General features: G+C 38.6%; 2 protein-coding genes across 2 annotated transcripts; one reads left to right on the top strand and one right to left on the bottom strand.

Moving 5' to 3' along the window:
- The first annotated feature begins 7,606 nt into the window (after window positions 1-7,606).
- On the top strand, window positions 7,607-12,353 carry si:dkey-261j15.2 (uncharacterized protein LOC794828 homolog). The gene is made up of 4 exons (XM_067373426.1): window positions 7,607-8,083; window positions 10,798-11,199; window positions 11,395-12,126; window positions 12,215-12,353. The coding sequence occupies exons 1-3, from the start codon at window positions 7,687-7,689 to the stop codon at window positions 11,670-11,672; spliced, it is 1,077 nt and encodes a 358-aa protein (XP_067229527.1). The 5' UTR covers window positions 7,607-7,686; the 3' UTR covers window positions 11,673-12,126; window positions 12,215-12,353.
- A 3,107-nt stretch (window positions 12,354-15,460) lies between these two features.
- zgc:113227 (uncharacterized protein LOC541506 homolog) lies at window positions 15,461-16,549 on the bottom strand. Its single transcript, XM_067374312.1, has one exon. The coding sequence runs from the start codon at window positions 16,547-16,549 to the stop codon at window positions 15,461-15,463; it is 1,089 nt and encodes a 362-aa protein (XP_067230413.1).
- Between the last annotated feature and the right edge of the window lie 1,203 nt (window positions 16,550-17,752).

The following is a 17,752-nucleotide window of genomic DNA, read 5'->3' as shown; positions in this document are numbered from 1 at the left end:
GGAATGAATGATCTCTGCACAAAGACTATTGACTCCTCACGAATCGAAGAGACATAAAGACTCATTAACATTCTTAACCAATTCATTTTGTTCTGTGATATGTAGTTTGATAAATAAGTAAACAGTAAAATAATGGTATAAATCTCCATTCAGAGTGCTTTATTAAAGGCAGGGTAGGTGATTTGCTTCAAAAACTTTTTTTGTTATGCTGGCTGAAAGTCTCTTCACATCCTGATAGCAATCACTATAGTGATCTAAATGTATTTATATGTATTTATATAATCTGTGGAAGACGTAGGACCATAAAAAGTTCATCCACCCAGTTGAAAAAAAAAACAGTGTATGCTGGTTAGGTATATTTTGAAGCATGGAAGCTGGTTTATGCTGGTCCTTAGCTGGTCATGAGCTGGTTTATGCTGGTCAAGTGTTGGTCCTAAGCGACTAGCTCCAAAGACTGTAGAATAACACAAGACGTGTCATTTCTATTATTATGAATGGGAGAAAGTGCAACAAGCAATATGGCGGAATAAGTCCCGCCTTCTAAATAAGAGCCAATCACTGATTGGTAAAGTCATTGCGTCACTGCAGCAGCCATTAGAAGCTCCAATAGGGTCTGGCTGCAGACTTACTGTGTGTTCACACCGCCGGCGGCGAGAGCGTCAGGCTGCATTCACACGGGGCGCCGGCGTTAACGCTTCTTGTTTACTTTGAATGGGTGACGTCATGCATTGCCGAACTGAATTGTGGGTTCTGTCGCGTCGCTTCACTCGCGTTGCAAGTGGCAGAAGTTGAAGATTTCTCAACTTTTCAAGCGCCAACGCAGGCGTCATCCAATCAGATCGCCCTATGCAAATACCCTAGAGCAGTCGCAGCCAACTGCGTTCGTGCAACACCGGAAAGTAATGTGATTGGCTGTAATCACTATAACGGTTGCGTAAGCACAAGCTTCAGACACGCCCTCCGTCAAGCGTTGACGCTGACGCCCCGTGTGAATGCAGCTTCAAAGTGACGCTAGTCATTCATTTTCAATGAGAGCCGGCGGCGAGCTCCGGCGAGAGCGGCGCGGCGCGTCTTGGACGGTGAGAGCGTCGAGGAGAGTTGAAATCAGGTTAACTTTATGGTAATGAGCTATGACGCGGTTCGGCGGCAACCAATTGGAATGTAGAGGTCCTCGCTTGAGAGGCTTCCGATTGGTTGACGCGACTTGTCATTTACTTTGACCCTCCCGTCGGCGGCGGTTTGAACGAACAGTACAGCGTTGTTGGCAGGGCGGCCAAGGCAACTGTTGACGCTCTCGCCGGCAGCGGTGTGAACGCACGGTTAAGGGGCGTGTGGAGCTCCGCTCTCGAACAGGAAATATGTCACCTCCACTAGTGGAGCTATGGCCACTGGGCATGTGTACATCAATATCGCGTCATTTAATTACTGTTTGCATTATTGTAAGGGTATGGTTTAGGGTTGGGGTAGGTGTAGATGTTAGTAAAACACATTCTGATAAGTAGTAATTTTATTAATTATTTTATTGTGAGACTTTGAAGGTGGAGGTGACGTATTTCCTGTTCGAGTGTGGAGCTCCACTCGCCCATGGTTGTCTTTTGACTTCCGGTTTGTATTTCCACAGCGATCTTACATAGGCTATTTATGAATGAACTGCTCGTTTTAAAATCTTCTTGGTCTACTGACATTTGTTATGACAGCGGCTTTTTAATCATAACAATGCTCATGATAACTTTCATTAACTTTAAGACAGGTAAATCCACTTCACCAGCTAATTATTCGTAGATTGTGCAAGCTGCGCCCTTTGTTTAACGTTAGTTTATTTATTTATTTTAGGTTTATCTCATGTAGGCTATATTATATTTATGTAGCTATTTTAAACATTTGAATGGACTGATATTGAAGGGAGCTGTAAAGTATTTTTGTTGAAGTACTGTCGTTTTGACCATAATGTAAATAATCTAACTCGTATAAATATTGCAGTAGTATAGAAAAATACTATTCATACATTTATAGGTAAAATCGAACTCTGCGCCTCATGTACCCATTCTGTGATGTCAAACTAACGTTAAACAAAGGGCGCAGCTCGCACAATCTACGAATAATTAGCTGGTAAAGTGGATTTACCTGTTGTAAATTTATCTGTCCCTGTGCAAAGGATCATGGGGGCCCGAAATGTCAATCAGTTGTACCCTTTGAAATCCTTTATTCCGAAGGGCCCTTTGAAGTGGCCAGTTTTGAGCACTTCGGTTTGGAACGACCCTTCAACATGGCCATGATTATTTTAACTCCAAAGTGCCCTTCTGAGGGCGATATATCCCGTTTGGAAACGAACGCACCGAAGGTCTATAGCAGGGGTTTCCAAACTCATTCCTGGAGGGCCACTGTCCTGCAGAGTTTAGCTCCAACTTGCCTCAACACAACTGCCTGGAAGATTCTAGTATGCCTAATTAGACATTGATTAGCTGGTTCAGGTGTGTTAATTGGGACTGGAGCTAAACTCTGCAGGATAGTGGCCCTCCAGGATTGGACACCCCTGGTCTACAGAAACATTCAGACGCGCGCCTCAGGAATGAGGCACAAGAGACGCGCATTTAGGACTGCGCATGCGCATTAGGTTGATCCAGCCTGAAAAATACAGTTTTTTGTCATGATTCAAGCCTTTAGAAACAACATTTATGTGACAGTTGTTGTCAGATTTCACTGGTGATTTCAAATATGAAATTGAATCGAAAGCTTGGCAAACAGCTTTAGAGAATTTGATGTTTCCCCAGTCAAAGAGATAGGAGCTGCACTTGGATCCCAAGAGGCGTTTCAAAGATGGCCGCCGAGTAAAATGACTTGTCTTAAAGGGACTTTGCTAGCTCTCCAGCTCAGGACCAGCACTTGACCAGCTTAAACCAGCTCATGACCAGCTAAGGAGCAGCATAAACCAGCTCAAACCATGGACTCATGGTATGAGTCAAATGAAGTTTGCAAGGCTGTGCGTTTAACTGTGTGCATACACACATAATTTGGGCTTTATTTTGGCTGTCATGAGGCCAAACTGATTAATGGGTTACAAGTGTAGTTCATTAAACTCGTTAATAAATGGCTGATTGGAAGGCATTTTAGACAGACTTTTATTTGTTGTTTAAATCATCTAATTTTTTTCTTTCTGAAATCGAGCCTTTCAAGATACAATACAAGATTCCTATAGGAATTTCTAATATAATTTGGAACTGCTCCTAATTGGAATCAGATCCTGGATATACTGGAATTCCTTTTCCAGTATTAATGTTGCTGTTTTCTTTCAAGCCCTGACAAGCGTCATTTGAGCCAGTAATATTGTTCCTTCAGGTCCGGTAGGTGATGTGGAAATGAAATCATTCATGAGAGATTCAAGCATGTTATGAGAACGTTCCTCTATCCGCAGAACTATAGCTCAATGCCGCCCTCTGGTGTCAACACTCTTACATTGAGTTGGTTAATATTCATGGCTGCTGCCATTTTCTATGACGAAAACTTTGGATTGATTATTAGTTCTAGGGAGACAGAATGAATGAAGGAAAAACGGATGAGGAACTGGAACATAGACTGCTTGCATAGCTATATTTTAATTATTGACATGCATTTGTGTGTAAGAGAGACTTTATTACAATTCATTAGTAGTATTTGAACAATATTATTACTTTGCTGATAGTATGCATTATACACTATATTTCAATATATCAGTAGTAATCATAAATTGTATGTTTTCATAAATAAAATCTCAGTACCTTAAAATTGACAGCTGGTGAACAAAATCCTTTAGTGGAAGTGGAGATCCTTTACTTTTTATTTTTTTAACTATTTGAAAATGAACTATTTACAGTTTTAAGATCTTTTGATGCACTTCCTTCTTGGTCCTTGTCATATATTTCTGCACACAGGCTCACTATTGGTTCTACATAGCTTTACAGTAGTAAATATATTATAAATATATATATTATAATTTGTTATGAATAATATCATATTTTTAAATATGATGTTTTCATTATAAGGGTGATTATCTCTAAGGTCAGTCAGACTGGAACGGATTTGTAAAAATCGCATTTCATGTGATTTTTTTGCCGTTCACACTTGCTAAAACTGATTGGATTTCAATCAGATGTGCACAAAAGTCGCATTTGTACTAACAGTCTGAACATAGCCTAATTTGAATACTTGCTGATAAAAATTCAATTGCAGAGCTCTTTAATTAAAAATGAATGGAAGTCAATGGAGACATATGACCAGTAAAAATTCATTTGTAGAGCTCTCTAATTAGAATTGTTACTACTAAGAATTGAATTAGAGAGCTCTGTAATTGTAATTCTTAGTAATAATTGAATTAGAGAGCTCTCTAATCATAAGTCTTACTAAGAATTGAATTAGAGAGCTCACTAATTGTAACTGTTACTAGTAAGAACTGAATTGTAGAGCTCTTTAATTTAATTCTTACTAGTAAAAATGCAATTATGACGAGTAATTCTGAGAACATTTAAGATAAATGGCTTGCCATAAGTTTGGGGTCTCAGATGAGCTTTAGGATAAAACAGGGGTGGAATAACTGTGGATGTGCAAAAATGACTGATGTCTCTAGTCCACATTTAAAATTACAGTGACTGTTTGTCCATTGTCATTGACTCAGTGTTGTGTCAATTCAATCGGTTGAGTGAACAATTCAATGAGAACGAGACCAGCTTAAACCAGCTGAACACTAGCTAACCCAGGCTGGGAGACCAGCTTGACCAGCTACTTCCAGCTTAAACAGCTAAGACCAACCAAGCATCTTAGGCTGGTTTTAGCTGGATTTTCAGCAGGGAATATTCCCAAACTCTCAGACAGTGTGATATATACTATATATATATATACATACATACTGTATATAAATACAGTATATATATACTGTAGACTATATATATAATTTTTTTTTTTCATATAAAAGCAACATAACTTAAATTACATACAGTTTATCAGCAACACAGCACATTGTAAATCCCGTGATATCCGCCTTTAATCTATTAGGTGTCTGATCCACTTCGAGAAGTGAGAACTGTCCGTCTTGCCTGCACTTTTTTCACTTCTCCCCTCACTGCAGCCACCTACAATATAGGGTTACAAAATAAAAACAACAAAGAGTATTAAACTAGCTTAAATTATTTAGACCATAACAGAGTGTGTATTCACACCAGGAAAGTCTGCTAGTTCACTTGCTTTGGTCCGGACCAAATACAATGTTGATTTTTTTTTTTTTTTTTTTTTGGATGTGTTTCGCTTTCACACTGCCCTTTTTGCAGGTGAACCAAAATTTGTAAACAAAACCAAACATGTGCTAAGGTCATCCATTTATTGTACAGAAATTCTCAAGCAGAGGACTATACCAAAGTTTGTTTGGAACCGGACCGAGACCACCTCTTCAGCTGGGTTTTGGTATGGTTGTTTGGTCCGCACCAGAGTGTGATTGAGGTGTTCACACCTGCCCAAAATATCAACAACAAAGGGGGAAACAAACTTGAATTCGATTCAATCGAACCAAACAAGACAGTTGAGAATACACCCTTACATGCAGTAGTTTTAGAGTTTCTCATTGACTTTAAATGCAAGTCAAATTCTTATCTTAATAAAAAAGTTTTCTTTCTAAATTTGCATATGTGAATATAAAATTTGGCAAGAAAAAGTAGTAAATTAAGTACAAATTTAAAATGAGAAGGGTCTCAAAAAACACAATGTTTTGGCTTATACAGAAGTTTGAGGATAGATATACCTTTTAACAAAGTTTGAAAAGTCAACCCAAAATATTTTGCAGTACATACAGTCCCAAAACAAATGATTGTCTAAACTGATGACAAAAGGAGCACATGGGGGAAATGCTATTAAATTTAGCAAGTTTATAATTAACTGGGTAGCAACTGTGAATAATTTGAATAAAGACTCAGGGTGCGTTCACACTTGTAGTTCGGTTCGTTTGGTTCATTTGGTCCGGACCAAGAAGACAAAAAAAAAAAAAAAAAAAAAAAAAAAAAAAATTTAGTCCTGGTCCGGTTAGCGTTCAGATTGGCAATTTTATCACCGAACCAAAAGATACCGGACCTTAAGGCATTTATGACGTATTGCCTATTTTGAGACGGAACTTACCGAACATCCAAAACAGTGCTGTTTTCTGAGGTAAATGCGCAAGTTGTGTGTGTAGCGGTGTAACCTGCATGTGATGGTATTTGGCCAGTTGGGAACTCGTGAAGAGCTTATAAAATGTGTAAAGTAGTCAAAACACCGGCGGGAATCCATCCGTCACACACACAAACGATCTGCTGAGTGGAGACGCGCGTCTGATGCCTGTGATGAGAAAACTCGCGTCTATGACGAGAAAAACCGACATGCGTGAGGATTCTGTCCTTTTTAGGGTCTCGTCTTCCTGTTTTTGGTTCGGTTATGTCTTTGGTCCGTGTCGAAAATATCATTCGAACCGCACCAGAGTTCGTTTGGAAGCGGACCGAGACCAATCTTTTCAGCGGTCTCGGTCCGCTTGTTTGGTGCGCACCAGAGTTCGGATAGCAGCGTTCACATATGTTCAAATGAACCGCAATAGCCGAGCAATCGCACCAGGGTTCGTTTTAATCGAACCAAACATGACAAGTGTGCGCACCCTAAGGGTGCGTTCACACTTGTAGTTCGGTTCGTTTGGTTCATTTGGTCCGGACCAAAGAAGAAAAAAAAAACATTTAGTCCTGGTCCGGTTAGCGTTCACATTGGCAATTTTATCACCGAATCAAAAGATACCGAACCTTAAGGCATAGGGATACATTCACAACGTGATTGGTCGGATTTTATGATGTATTGCCTATTTTGAGACAGAACTTACCGAACATCCAAAACAATGCTGTGTGCTGAGGTAAATGCGCTCGTTGTGTGTGCGTAGCGGTGCGTAGCCTGCATGTGATGGTATTTTGGCCAACTGGGAACTCGTGAAGAGCTTATAAAATGTGTAAAGTAGTAAAAACAGCGGGGGGAATCCATCCGTCACACACACAAATGATCTGCTGCGTGGAGACGCGCGTCTGATGCCTGTGATGGGCAAACTCGCGACTATGACAAGAAAAACCGACATGCGTGAGGATTCTGTCCTTTTTAGGGTCTCGTCTTCCTGTTTTTGGTTCGTTTACATGTCTTTGGTCCGTGTTGCATTCATATATCATTCGAACCGCACCAGAGTTCGTTTGGAAGCGGGCCGAGACCCATCTTTTCAGCGGTCTCGGTCCGCTTGTTTGGTGCGCACCAGGGTTCGGATGGCAGCGTTCACATATATTCAAATGAACCACACTATCCGAGCAATCGCACCAGGGTTCGTTTTATTCGAACCAAACATGACAAGTGTGAACGCACCCTAAATAACTTTATTAGATTTTTTTTTCTGAAGAAGCCAGAAATCTTCCCATATTATTTCAGGAAATGTGTTATTCCAAAAGCTTACACAAGCAGGTAAAGAAATCTGAGCTCTGTTAAGAATTTCATGAAGCAGTGTTTCGTCACTGCAACCATCATCCACCTCGAACCCCGGGAACCCAAAATGCTGGAGGGCGGGGAATGTGACGTCACCAGGAAACATTTTCAAAACAACAGTCTTTCTAGCTGTAGCTATCATGCTATAGTTCTGCATGGGCAGTGCCTTTTAACCATACATCACTCAAAATGTCCGAAAACAAAAGCGTACAGCAGTGGTCTTCAGAAGAAACCAGCGTGCTGCTCGCGATATGGTCTTCCTCAGAGATCCAGGAGAAACTGGAGAGCTCGAAAAGGAAGAAAAGAGTGTATGACGAGATAAGCCAAGAAATGCTGCACGGCGGCTTCATTCGCTCGACCGACCAAATTATAAACAAATTAAAAAAGCTTAGGAAGGAGTACAGGGACCAGAAAAGGAAACCAAGCAAGCGCGGCAGTGGACATAGCAATAAAACCTTTGACCACGAAATTATGGAGTCTGTGCTAGGACACCGACCATCCAGTCAGCTGAACGGGGCCTTGAATTCAGCGACGGCCACACTCGAGACAAACGATGACTCTCCCGTGTTCTCTGTAGCGGATCTAGGTAAGCTTTCCAAAATGCTTGTTTGTCTGAATACAGTGCAGGTTTCCCACTTATCCTGGAAAACCTGGAAAATTGATGATAAATTTCCCAGTCCTGGAAAACACATGGAAAATTAGAGAAAATGTAAAATGTCCTGGAAAATCTTGTAGTTGTCCTGTTTAGTCTTGTGTTGCCACTTGCAGCAGTTATTATACTGTTATAGTATGTTATTAACTGCTTAAATGCATAATTGTTTGCTTAATTATTATGCAAGTTGATTTTCTGATCAACTTCCAAACCAGTCAATCTTCATAACTACTATTGATTTTGTATTTAGTCATGAAGTTAGTTCATGAAGGCTTGTTTTCTTTTACAGTTAAAATAAGCCAAAAAGAGATTTATCTCAGACTGAAAAGTCAAAAATTAGTAAATTCCCACAAGAAGGATGCAATACTAATGCAATACTAGAAATTGCTGTTAAGACATGTCCATTGGACAGTGAAATGCTCATTGGGTCAGCAGGGTCAGACAAAAACAGCTGGAGAAGAAAAGACATGTTAACTGCAAAAGAATTAAGAATTAAGGTGAAAAATTAAGTGTGAAACCATCAGAAACCCTTTAGTCTTCAGCGCCACCATTTTCCAGAACTGCAACCTACCTGGAGTGTGAGGTGTCAGGATCTCAGACTTAGATTAGGTAAAGAATCCTAAAAAATGCCCCCCATTTAAGAATCACATACTGAATTGTAGTAAAATACAAGAAGACAGACTTTTTTATAGGCTTTATAGACGGACAGATTGAGAGTGGCTCTTGAAGGACCAGCACCACATCCTCTTGTACCACTGTTTGAAGAATTTATCTTCCAGAATCTAGCTGTAAGGTGTTGGAGTTTATTTTTAGTCCATCTCTTACCCTGAAAAGTCCACCTTGCAAAGATAATGATCTTCCAAAACTTACTGCCAAAAAAATAGAAGTGTGTATCAGTAGTTAAGTAATGACAATAAACTATGGAATCTTGTTTTTGCCACTGAATAATAAAAAAATTTTTTTTTTGCCTAATTGCAACTTTTTATCTCACAAGTCTAAATATTTTTCTTACATTTGCGAGTTCACATAATTGTGATATAAGCTCGCAATTGCCAGGAAAAAAATGCAGAATTGCGAGTTTATATCATGCTATTCTGACCTTTTTTTTCTTGCAATTATTATTTTTTGTGGCATTTGACAGTTTATATCTTGCGATTCTTACTTCGTTTATTAGAATTGTGAGAGATAAACTTGCAATTGAGAGAAAAAAAAAGTCGCAATTACCTTTTTTTTTTTTTAACGGAAACAAGCTTCCATAGTCATAATGTATGATTAAGAGCTCTTATTAAAAATTGATTTTATAGTTAAAGGTGCTAAAGAGGATCTTTTCGTCGACTGAGAAACCAAAGACTGTTACTGAGTTTTTGAAATGAGCAGCAGTGACGGCAGTGATTGACAAGCCAGAGGGCCAATTGTTTACGCGATGATCGCGTAAACGATTGGCTGATGTTTTTAAGGCCCTACCTCGTGCACAGATGATGTATATTAATATTATTCCTTTCAGTGCACCTAATAAATAGTCTTTTATCAGTTAGTAAAGACAGTTTCAAGTAATATTGCAAAAATGTATAAAACAAAACATCCTCTTTAGCACCTTTAAGTCATGGCAATAAAACTTTTAAAGACTTAGAGAGCAATATATTACTTTAGGGCGTACTCCCAGTCTTTTATTCCCATTGTTGTAAAATTGAAAATTTCCTGGAAAAGTCCTGGAAAATGATCGCTGAAAAAGAGTGGGAACCCTGACAGTGTTATGCTGTGTAAGGTTTCTGTTATAACTAGTAGGGCTGCACAATTAAACACACAACGCGTATAAAATCTAAATTATATTTCAGGTTTTCTCCCAGATAAAAGCTGAATGGTTCAATGTCATGTAAAAGTGAAGAAATTACGATAGAAATGTATAGCTGTCGTGTAATGATAATAATGAAATCAAATATGTAAAATATTATTCAGTTCAGTGACTGATGTAAATTATATTATGGCCTAGCTTCAATCTGCTAAATGCGATTGTAAGGCAGATATTATGAACATCATAATTTTCTATTAAGCTCATTTGAATCACTGTGTATTGTGAAAATCTACATTCAAATAAAACTGACTTCAATTGACCCATCACATTGAAGGTGGAACAAAAAAAGATCTGAGTTCAATTTCACTTTGCATTCATAAGTATGATACATTTTAATGCTAAAATAAATGAACACTTTTTTTCCAGTCCACTTAGGTCTGACATTGGTTCTTTAAAAGTGGACATAACTGTAAGTAATATCTTTTTATAAGCAGTAGAATGTGACCACTCTGACTCGCTTCAGAGAGAAAAACATTGCCTTTTAAAAAAAATTTTGTACACACTTTTGAGCACACTTTTGTGTCTGCCTAAAATAGGTCTGACTTGAGTTATTTTAAAATGGGCTTACCTTTGAAGCATAACTTTTTCTAAGCAGAAGAGTGTGGCAACCTTGACTAACTTTAGTTTTTGCACACATTTGATCATGAAATGTTATTTGATAAGCATCAGCAATAAGACAATAAGTTAAATGTTTAGCAAGATCCAAATCATAACCACAATATATTATGTTGTTGACCACCCAAAACAAGCAGCTTTACTAACAAAGTTGCTCAACAAAATTGTTTTCTTTTTGTAGGGAGCAGAATATCAGAGTGCAAAACTGCACAGCAGTGGTCTTCAGAGGAAACCAGTGCACTGCTTGCGATATGGTCTTCCACAGAGATCCAGGAGAGACTGGAGAGCTCGAAAAGAAAGAAAAGAGTGTATGACGACATTTGCCAAGAAATGGTAAAAGTTGGATTTACCCGTACAACTGACCAAATCATAAACAAACTAAAAAAACTTAAGAAGGAGTTCCGGGACCAAAAGAAGGAGCCAAGTAAAAGCAGCACCCGACTGAGCAATAATACCACCAACCATGATGTTATGGATGCTGTGCTGGAACACCTACCAGCGAGTCAGTTTACAGAGGCATTAAATTCAGCGACCGCCATGCTCGAATCAAATGTTGAATCGCTCTCTTCTGCAGCTGATCTTGGTAAGATTTTATCAAACTTTGTTTTGCTCTTTTTCTACTTCCTTTCCTAATACATACTGCAAAATAATAATTGGGCATCTCATGTTGCAAATTTTGTTATAGCTAGCCTCATAGGTTTGGCAAGATTAGTAAGTAGATGCACTATATGCTATAGGTCTTTTAAGTAACTTGTTTCTGTTATAATGTTACATACAGACTGTTCCGTCAATGAGGTGCTGGACCAAGCTGAATCGTCCTTAAACTCTTCTCATACCCAACCAAGAAAGTCTCTGGGAACAACCAGAATAAAGAAGAGAGATCCAAACCAGGAGCTGCTGGAATACTTGCAAACTGCTGATGAACGGTTTATGGCACACGCCAAAGAACTTAATACTGCCATTCTTAATAAAATGGATGAAGCTACGAATTCTATGCTGGGATTATTGGGACGCATGGTGGCGCTAATGGAAGGACAGCAGGGAAACAAGCCATGAATGATTTTGCATACTTTATTATCATTTGCACACTTCTTACATTTAAAGTCAAAGAAAAATCAAAATCAAAAAAGTTACTTTGTTCCTGCTCTTATTTTGAATTATTATGTACATTATTACAGAATTTTTTTTTAATCTGTCATTAAAATATTATAATTTTCTCTACCCCTGAAATTATTTTCCTTTTTGACATCACCAGCTCATTCCCTCCAACCACCTGTCATGATATAGAGACCATGGGCAGCAAGTATCTCCACATGGAATTAGTGTAGCAAACTACCAGAGGTGCATTGTTAACTGTTTGTCTCCTAAAACCTTGTTCCCAATTCCCAATTCCCAAACTGTCCTGGTTTCTGGCTCAGTGGATTTTTTGCTCTGTGAAGTAGGAGGAACACAAAATATTTACTGCCAGTGCTTTGCTCCATCTATGAAAAGCATTTGAACGGGTGTGAAGGTAAAGTTATAAGCTTCTAACTTGTAGCCTCATCACATGAACCATGAACTGTTTTCTTGTGTTTAACAGATATGACTTTCATTTGTAGTGAAAATTTTGGGATGCTCTGTGGGGCCAGCATCAAACCTTTCTTCGTGACTTTGAATAAATGGCCACACATGGAAGACAACACTCTTGATGTCAACAAGGGTTCATCATGCACCATAATGGAACCAACAGATCAAGAAGACAATGAAAATGAAGTCCATCCTGGTGTTGTAGGCAGTAAGCTGGCATTAGTGATTAAAGCTTTTTCCATAGTTGCACAAGAAGTTGAAGGTCATGTTTTTGAGGAGCATTTTGCTTGATCAGAATCATCTGTTTATTTATTACTGATCTTTTTACAAATAACACATTTCTGTCCTGGCTTTTTTGTTTATCTGTCATACAGGCACAAGAGCTTGACCTTAGACCCGTTTCAGAAAGGAGGTTTAGTGTAAACTCTGAGTATGTTAACCCTGAAATGAGGGAAACTCTAGGTTTTCTGTTTCAGAATCGAAGGTATCTCAAACCCGAGAAAGTGGGGTAATTCAAGGATATTTCTGAAAGTAACTTAAGCCCCTTTCACACAGCGCATTGATCCCATAAAATTGTCAGAGTCCCTTCTGTTTGAACACAGACATGTCCCAGGATTGATTCCGGAATGGGGACCTAATAACATTGCCGGGATCAGCCCCGGAATGCGCCCTCCCTGTGTGAACAAAAGGCAGGACCGATGTCATAAGGGGTGTGTCATAGTGATGACACTGATGCTGAGATCATTCTCCAGCTTAGTGGAACGGTATTCGATGCACTAGTTTATGATCATATCAGAAAAAAAAAAAAATGCACAAGCGTGGTTTCTTGAGAGAGAAATTGCAGATCATAAGCATACTTAAGACGCTGCGGAGACATTACACGTCACGTCCTGATGTCATGTGTCTTTACGGAATGTGTGAGAACGCACGCACAGATTCCAGAAAATCACTGGCAGTGTGAATGAACCAAAATCAAACGATCCCGGGACAAATCCTGCAGCACATTATCAGTGTATTTTCTGGAATCTCTGTGTGAAAGGGGCTTTATACTCAGAGTCAGTTACCGTTGAAATTTACTTTGTGAACTTAACCTGGTCTGGAGCAGGTTTTCTTTGGTAAACCCAGAGTTTCTTTCAGTCTCCTTCCCCCTTTTAAAGCAATAAGCAGTGTTTAAATACTTTTTTTTCCTTACCGAAGTACAAATACAAATAAATTCTTAAATCAAAATGCATTTTCGATAAAAAGAAAAATAACATAAGATATTAACTGGGGTAAGCATTTTACTTAAAACAGGTAAAATGATCTGCCAATGGGGTAAGAAAAATAATATTAATGCAAACAGACAACAAAATTATATTTCTTACCCCATTGGCAGATAATTGTACCTGTTTTAAGCAAAATGCACTTAATTTAGATTTTTTTCCCCCTGGGAAACACGACTAAATATCTCATGTAATTTTTCTTATGTAGAAAAGTTAAATTTAATGAGATAATAAAGCAATTAAGTGATGATTGTGCATTAGTGATGAACACCTGCTGTTAACAAGCAGAATCCTGAAGAAATAAGAACACAAGAACTACAAGTGACAAGTCATAGCCTCATTAATTGCTTAATTATCTCATTAACTTTAACTCCACTTCAGTGTTACTTTAACACTATTTAGAGAGGGACCATATGTACTCTGAGCAGAGTTGATTTAACTCTGGGGATTTTGCTGTGTGTAGATGAGGAGGCTACATTCATTCGTAAGGAGTTACATTTACATCAGGAGAGGATTTTATTGTCATCCCCATGCATTTTTATTTGATGCATTGATGGCACGCGTATTCCCATCATGGCACCTTCCGAAAATTAAGCTGATTACTGTATCTCAGTAGGAGGTCTATCCACAGCATTGAACCAGGCGTGGTGAACCACACATTTATTCAGTGTGGTGGAAAGACCTGATCCACCAGGCAGATTTCCAGGATGGAAGGGTAGTTCAAGATATTATATTCCATAACCACCCACAGCTATTAAATGAACACAAATTATTCACAGTTTATTTGGTGGTCTTACAAATACAAGTTATTTTTCTTGTTATATTTTAATATTCTTCCAATACTTGGTACAATTCATCTGTGGCTATCTCATCTGCATCTGTCAGAGGTGGTGGTACAGTTCCTCCCCCAATTTTGCGAGCCTCTGCCTTCTTTCTGTTGTCTGAGTAGAAGTCAAATGTTAATTTCATTACCCTAATTAAGAAATATAGCAGGTTGGATTAGAGAGCATTTAATTGTGTGAAAACAGCATTAGACCTAAGTGGAAAAGGCTACTGCACATTGAAATTGACACTGAATGAGATTAGTTATTTAGTATGTCAGATGTCTGTAAAGTCAGGTACGCTTAAACCTTTACCTGATTGAATTGTTTTCATACTTCATTTTTATCTGCACCTAAATGGAAATGAATAATTTACCAATCTGCAAGGTTTCACCTCTTATATTATAACAGTGATTAAAAATTACGCATTGACTCCCAAGCAAACTCTCTCCTTGCTACTGCAGCCGTGTTGCCTTTTTTTTCTAAATATATAATTGTAGTCGGCGTACATTTGCAGTAGCACTTCTACTGAGGAAAAGTATGCAGACCTCTTTTTTTCAGGAGCTGTTGCCATGGTTAATCACATCAGAGCTCCATTGATTGTGGCTTTTTATAGTCGTGGTGCATGCGCTTAACTCAAGAGTCAGTTGAACTAACTTAAGCTGTTCTGAAACTGAAAACTCAGTTTAGCATTTCAGGGTAAATCAACTCAGAATTCAAGTTTTAACTCAGAGTTGGTTGAACCTCCTTATTGAAAAGGATTACTCTTGAAGGACTGAGGCCTCACCACCAGACTTCCTGGATTAAAGTCTGTGATATTGCCCACTATTGAACTGTGCTTCAAAGAACAGCAATCTTTTGCATTCTATAGCTTCTATATTGCAGACATTATGACATTTATCTACATTCTAGCTGTCAGTTCCCTCATCCAAATCCTTTTGTTTTAAATGCTGTTAACTTTAAACAGTTGTTACATTTGTTCATTTATACTTGTGTGCATTGTTGCGTCATTCTTTTGTGCCTAAAGTTGGCTTTTGTCTACTTGTTTGTACTTTATTAACACTTTTTATATTTGTAATTCATTTTTGTAATAAATCAATATACACTTCATTTATTGAATTTATTGAATATTCACACCATAAGCAAGCAAGGATAAGAGGAAAAAACTATAGAAAAAGGCAATAAAATTAAGCTGCTACTTGAGTAGTTCCTCTTCCTGTCTGCTAAAATAGTCTAATAACGCGGCTTGTACATCCATCCCTTCCGGTTGTCCATGTTCTGTGAATGCCTGAACAGGAGGCTGCACATTCACATGAATGGCTGAAAGGTCCTCACTGAAGCGGTCTCCACGTTCTTCACAAATATTGTGCAGCACACAGCAGGTCAACACCATCTTCTTTATCAGCTCCAGTTTACAGTCATTCCTTTTTAAGAGACACCTCCATCGTGCCTTTAGCCTCCCAAAACTCAAGTCCACAACTGACCTTGCACTACTCATCCTGAAATTAAACTTTTGCTGCTGTGGGGTTAATCTGTCAGAGTCAGAAAAAGGCTTCATGAGCCAGTTTTGCATGGGATAGGCCGAGTCTCCGATCAGGTAGTATCCAACATCACAACCGGAGATGTGTACTTTATTTTGGTTTAACAGTTGTCCATCTTTCAACATGTTCCACAAATAAGACTGTCTTAGGACCCTTGCATCATGAACGCTCCCAGGATAGCCAACACACAAATCCCAGAAGAACCCTTTCCCATCCACTACTGCTTGCACTACAATTGAATGCCACCCTTTTCTGTTAAAATAGTCACGAGTGTATTTTTCAGGTGCTGTTATTGGGATGTGGCTTCCATCTATTGCACCAACACATTGTGGTACATCCCAGCGTTTTACAAAAACATCTGCCATCTCCTTCAGCTTCACAGAATCTGGGAATTTTATGTGAACAGGCAGAAGAACTTTAATTACAGCATTGCAGAAGTCCTGCACACAGTTGAACACCGTGCTCACGCCAACCCCGAAAAGCTGACTGACACTTCTGTACTCATTGCCAGTGGCAAGCTTCCAAAGGGCGATGGCGATACGTTTCTTGACAGGTACACACAAACGGAAATTGGTGTTCCTTCGTTTAAGAACATGTCTGAGATGACAACATATGTACTCAAAAGATTCCTGCGAGACCCGGAAATTCTGGAGGAACTGCTCTGGTGTGAATTCAGGTACAATGGCATCCCACCACTTGTGCTCTCGTGGATATGACCACACAGTAGACGTCCGTCTTCTCATGATTACCAAGGCTATCTGTTAAGAAAATTAAGGCGTATAGAGTTTATGTAATGCCAACTTTGATGCATCTTTCTGTTATGGCAATACAAAAAAAGCTTTAAGTAATTACTTATAAACCATGTCAGGGTTTTTACTCTTGATGTTGGCATGAAACGGAAGTTGTGATGGTCTTTTATTCCCTATTGTGGCTATATCTGAGTGAATCAGCTTCTTGTACAAGACAAATTGTAGGGTGGGACTTGATTTTTTGCATTGGGAATTGATTGGCTATTCATGTGATTGACAGGTTGTCCTGACCTCGCACCAGTAAACAGTCATCAGAGAAGAGATGTCATTGCAAGAGGGAGGGGAAGTTATTTTGATTGAGGATTGAGGGCACAAGAATTTAAAAAAAGATGTGCACAGATAAGTCATATATTAAACACTGCAAAATCCCCCCAAAAATAAGAATGGTCAATGAATTGTCAGATTTCATGGTGACTTTAAAGGGTTAGTTCACCAAAAAAGGAAAATAATGTCATTAATTACTCACATCATGCCGTTCCACACCCATAAGAACTTTGTTAATCTTCGGAACGCAAATTAAGGTGTTTTTGTTGAAATCCGATTTCCTCTCTCAAGATCCATAAATGTACTAAAAACATATTTAAATCAGTTCATGTGTGTACAGTAGTTCAATATTAATATTATAAAGCAACAAGAATATTTTTTGTGCACCAAAAAACAAAACAAAACAAAAAAAAAATTTATTATATTTCAAAACACTGCTTCATGAAGCTTCGGAGCGTTATGAATCTTCTGTGTCGGATTGCGTGTCAAACTGCTGAAATCACTTGACTTTGGTGCTCCAAACCTCTGATTCGACACAAAAGATTCATAACGCACCGAAGCTTCATGAAACAGTATTTTGAAATCGGCCATCACTACACAAGTCGTTTTGTTTTTTTGCCGCACCAAAAATATTCTCGTCACTTTATAATATTAATATTGAACCACTGTACTCACATGAACTGATTTAAAGTTTAAAGTTTTTAACTGATTTGAAGTTTTTAGTACATTAATGGATCTTGAGAGAGGAAATGTCATTGCTGGCTATGCAGGCCTCACTGAGCCATCGGATTTCAACAAAAATATCTTAATCTGCGCTCCGAAGATGAACAAAGGTCTTACGGGTGTGGAATGGCATGGGGGTGAGTAATAAAT

The sequence above is a fragment of the Chanodichthys erythropterus genome, chromosome 21 (genome assembly GCF_024489055.1).
Source record: "Chanodichthys erythropterus isolate Z2021 chromosome 21, ASM2448905v1, whole genome shotgun sequence".
Classification (NCBI taxonomy): domain Eukaryota; kingdom Metazoa; phylum Chordata; class Actinopteri; order Cypriniformes; family Xenocyprididae; genus Chanodichthys; species Chanodichthys erythropterus.
This window is presented reverse-complemented; position numbering and strand designations above follow the sequence as displayed.